This window comes from Lissotriton helveticus, chromosome 5_1, assembly GCF_964261635.1.
Source record: "Lissotriton helveticus chromosome 5_1, aLisHel1.1, whole genome shotgun sequence".
NCBI lineage: Eukaryota > Metazoa > Chordata > Amphibia > Caudata > Salamandridae > Lissotriton > Lissotriton helveticus.
Genome location: NC_136065.1, coordinates 1,525,555,208 through 1,525,559,432, shown reverse-complemented (window position 1 = coordinate 1,525,559,432; position 4,225 = coordinate 1,525,555,208). Strand labels below are relative to the sequence as shown.

General features: G+C 46.1%; 1 protein-coding gene across 1 annotated transcript; it reads left to right on the top strand.

The window, feature by feature from the left end:
* Window positions 1–1,035: 1,035 nt before the first annotated feature.
* LOC144752690 (olfactory receptor class A-like protein 1) lies at window positions 1,036–1,977 on the top strand. The gene has a single exon (XM_078640560.1). It carries the CDS (start codon window positions 1,036–1,038, stop codon window positions 1,975–1,977), a length of 942 nt encoding a protein of 313 aa, XP_078496686.1.
* Window positions 1,978–4,225: the final 2,248 nt, after the last annotated feature.

Sequence of the window (4,225 nt, the reverse complement as noted above, 5' to 3'; positions counted from 1 at the left end):
TAAGAGGCCAGTTGTTCTGCTAATATTGAAGGGAAGGTAGGCATAGATTGAGGGGGACGGTACAGTAAAACTTGTAGCAGAGCTCCGATTTCAGTGTCAATCTTAATTAGGGGTAGGCGTAGTTCGCGAAGTAGCGCTACGCGAAGCTACGCGAAGTGCACTTCGCACTACGCGAACTTCACGTAGCACTACGCGAGCTGCGTAGTAGCATGTTCGCACTGTGCAAGATGCATTTTCAATGATTGCACAGTGCGAACAAGCATCCAGCACTGTGCAATCATTGAAAACGGCATCTTGCACAGTGCAAGCTGTAGTTTTCTGCCGCTCGATAAGATTTTTACTCGAGCGGCAGCTTTCTCAACACGAACTGGTAGTTTCTCATGGCGAGCGGTCGCGAGCATGCACGACCATTCGCAATGAGAAACCTGACCTCCCCGCGTTGAGAGTCTCGCCGGGATGTCATTTTGCTTGCTCGCGGTCGCGAACATGACGTTGAGGACCGCGAACAAGCAAAAAATGATCGCTGCGCTACGCGTGTTCGCACTGTGCTACGTGCAGCTCGCGTAGTGCGAAGTTGCGCAAACTTCGCAAACTACACGAGCGTAGCGTAGTTCTTCGCCCAGGGTTAATCTTAATGACAATATTCTCTGTATCCGTAAGAGATAGAGGTGAAAGTTCTCGAAATTGATGAGATTTAAGAATGATAACGGCTACTCCTCCGCCCATTTTCCCAGGTGGATGGTTGGCCGCAATAATATAATAATCAGAGGGGAGAGATGCAATCATTGTAGAAGAGGGTGAAGTTATACGTGAGGTGTGGTTGTCATTTGGTTTGTCTTGGCTTAATTTGGTTAGTCTCTGTTTCTCGTTATAACCTTTTTTTAGGTATTCAGCAGCAAGAAGCAATGTAGAATTGTGTTCATTACAGTTGCCTTATGTATACTTCTGTATAGTCATTTAAGCTAAGAACTTGTCTTTATCATACACTTTTCAAATTTGTTTCTTAGATAAATAACTTATAATCAGTGTCAAGTCATGGACTCCTACCAAGTCATCAGAGGAGCTGCATTTTTATTGATGAGTAGTATTGGGATTTTGGGAAACTCCTTTCTCCTGGCCATTTTCTCATATATTGCTTATCAGGAACATGTGCTAATGACATCAGAGGTGATTCTTCTGAACCTGACGGCGTCTAACTTTGTGATGGCCCTGACCAGAGGACTTCCGAACTCGCTTTACATTTTCGGGCTACCTAATGTTTTCAGTGACATCCAATGCAAACTTCTAGTTTACGTGTCCCGTATCTCCCGGGCCATGTCCATCTGCCTGACCTGCCTCCTTAGCTGCCTCCAAAGCGTGACCCTCCTGTCTACTACTCCCACTTACATGAACATGAGAGTACGGCTGCAAACCTACATTGGTCTCATCATTGTTCTTCTCTTGGTGATGAATATGACGATATGTATCCAGCCCCTACTTTACGCGGTTTCGGGCAACAACGTAACCATTTCGGAGTATGCATACCGTGCCAGTTACTGCATGGTTATTTTACCAGGTAACACATCATCACTCAGTCAAACTTTGACACTCTTTGCCAGAGATCTTGTGTTTGTGGCTGGGATGAGCATTGCCAGCTCCTCCATTTTATATACATTGTATAAGCATGGTAAGAAGGTGAAGGGCATAAGGAGACCTGACAGATCACAGTCCCTTTCTGCTGAGGCAAGAGCTTCAAAGACAGTCAGCACGTTGGTGGCTCTCTACGTCTTTTTCTTCGGAATAGACTCCTGCATATGGTTTTATCAGATTACCTCATCAAGCACGATTCTGACCTCCACCTCAGACATCCGTTACTTTGTTTCTGTGTGTTACTCCTCAGTGTTTCCCTTTGCGATTCTATTTTATAATCAGAAGGTTAAGCGTGCCATTGGACTACATAGTGGTGAGCAAGAGTCTTTCACTGGAAGCACATCTTAACCCAGTAGAACTGGAATGGTACTGGGACAGAGCAAGATATGAAAAGCAGCTTCAGCAGTATAGTTATTGATTAAGTTAAAAGTAGTGAATTTACGCTAATACCTCGTGCTGTGGCAAGAGTAATATCTGAAGCTTTAAAGAATATTCTTGGGTTGAGTTTGCAGGCGTCCACAGGGGAGGGCAAGGGGGGGCACTTGCCCCCCTCTAGATTACTGGTCCGTCACTATTGACAGCCCCACAGTGGTGTTTGTCTGCAGGGCCGAGTTAAAGGCAGAGTGGAGCTGCAGGGGCCCTAGGAAGGGATGAAAACCATCAAAGCTTCATTAGCAAAAGGTCTTTAAAAGACCTGTGAAGTACTCGGGTGCAGCTGTGTGTGTGCCTGGGAACTGTCTCATCACGGGCTGCCACACACAATGGAAACTCTGTTATAGAGTGTTTGTACTGTTAGGAGTTTCTCCCACTTCTCCACAATCCTCTCTCACATCTCCACAATCTTCTCCCGCAGCTCCACTCTCGTTGCACTGTCTACTCTTTATTGAATTAGGAGCATGGTTTGAACTTTAGAATTAGAAATAGTGCAGCAAAAGGTTTTAGAATACTGTTCATGCCATTAGCAATGCTGTTCCCTATGAGCATCCATCCCCCATTCCATACTAACGAAGGCAGAAGACCCGGCACCGAATTACACAATTCGCCCAGAGATGCAATGAGTGTGTCTGCCTGTTTTTTGCACCATAAGCACTAGTATTACAGAAGGGTCTGCTGCAATGAGATGGAGTAAAGAGTTTACGCCTTGAGCTCCAAAGGGGCAGTCTCTCATGTTCATTGCAGCATCGAGTGTAGCCCCAGGACCACTGTCTGTACTCACTGTCTCCTGACATGATTACCGAAGGGAAAGCTGTCCCACAGAGACAACTTTTCTTTTCTGAATCATGTACCAACTGCAGCTCAGTGTTGGTATCATATCAATGGTTTGTGATTGCCATTGCGTTTGAAAACCATTGATACATGTCATTGTAAATTGCAATTTGAAGATAGCACCCTTTTCACTGCCCCTCCAAATTCCAATATGGAGTAAGATGCAGAACCCCTTTTGTCAATCATGAAGGTTATACACAACTCTAAAAAGGGGGTTTGCAGTAGCAACCACTGTGATGCTGCAAATTGTAAGCTTTATGACCACAAAATCCTTTTGTATATGCGGGCCCTAGTTAGTTAGATAAAGCAGGAAGTGCACTGAATGGAATGACGCTACAAATGAGTAGTGCCTGCCTTTAATGCTCTGGAAATGCTAGGATCTCCAATCTACCTCTCTCTACCTCACTCTACCTCTCTCTACCTCTACCTCTACCTCTACCTCGACCTCTCTAACTCTACCTCTCTCTCTCTACCTCTCTCCTGTACCTCTCTCTACCTCTCTCTCTACCTCCCTCTCTACCTCTCTCTCTCTACCTCTCTCTCTATCTCTCTCTCTCTACCTCTCTCTACCTCTCACGCTCAACCTCTCTCTCTCTACCTCTCTCTCTACCTCTCTCTACCTCTCTCTACTTCTCTACCTCCCTCTCTCTCTACCTCTCTCTCTCTACCTCTACCTCTCTACCTCTCTCTACCTCTCTACCTCTCTCTACCTCTCTACCTCTCTACCTCTCTCTACCTCTCCCTCTCTGTCTCTACCTCTCTCTCTCTACCTCTCGCTCTCTACCTCTCTCTCTACCTCTCTCTACCTCTCTCTCTCTATTTCTCTCTCTACCTCTCTCTCTCTACCTCTGTCTCTCTTTACCTCTCTCTCTACCTCTCTCTTTCTCTACCTCTCTTACTCTACCTCTCTCTCTACCTCTCTCTCTACCTCTCTCTCTCTATCTCACTCTCTACCTCTCTCTGCCTCTCTCTCTACCTCTCTCTCGCTCTACTTCTCCCTCTCTCTACCTCTCTCTCTCTACCTCTCTCTCTACCTCTCTCTCTCTACCTCTCTCTCTATCTCTCTACCTCTCTCTCTCTATACCTCTCTCTCTACCTCTCTCTCTCTCTAGCTCTCTCTCTACCTCTCTCTCTCTACCTCTCTCTCTACCACTCTCTACCTCTCTCTCCAACTACCTCTCTACCTCTCTACCTACCTCTCTACCTACCTCTCTCTCTCTACCTCTCTCTACCTCTCTACCTCTCTCTACCTCTCTCTATCTCTCTACCTATCTCTACCTCTCTACCCCTCTCTACCTCTCTACCCCTCTACCTATCTCTACCTACCTCT

What these genes read in the sequence shown, in the direction of transcription:
- LOC144752690 (XM_078640560.1), top strand. Translation starts at nt 1,036, where the DNA reads ATGGACTCCTACCAAGTCATCAGAGGAGCTGCATTTTTATTGATGAGT.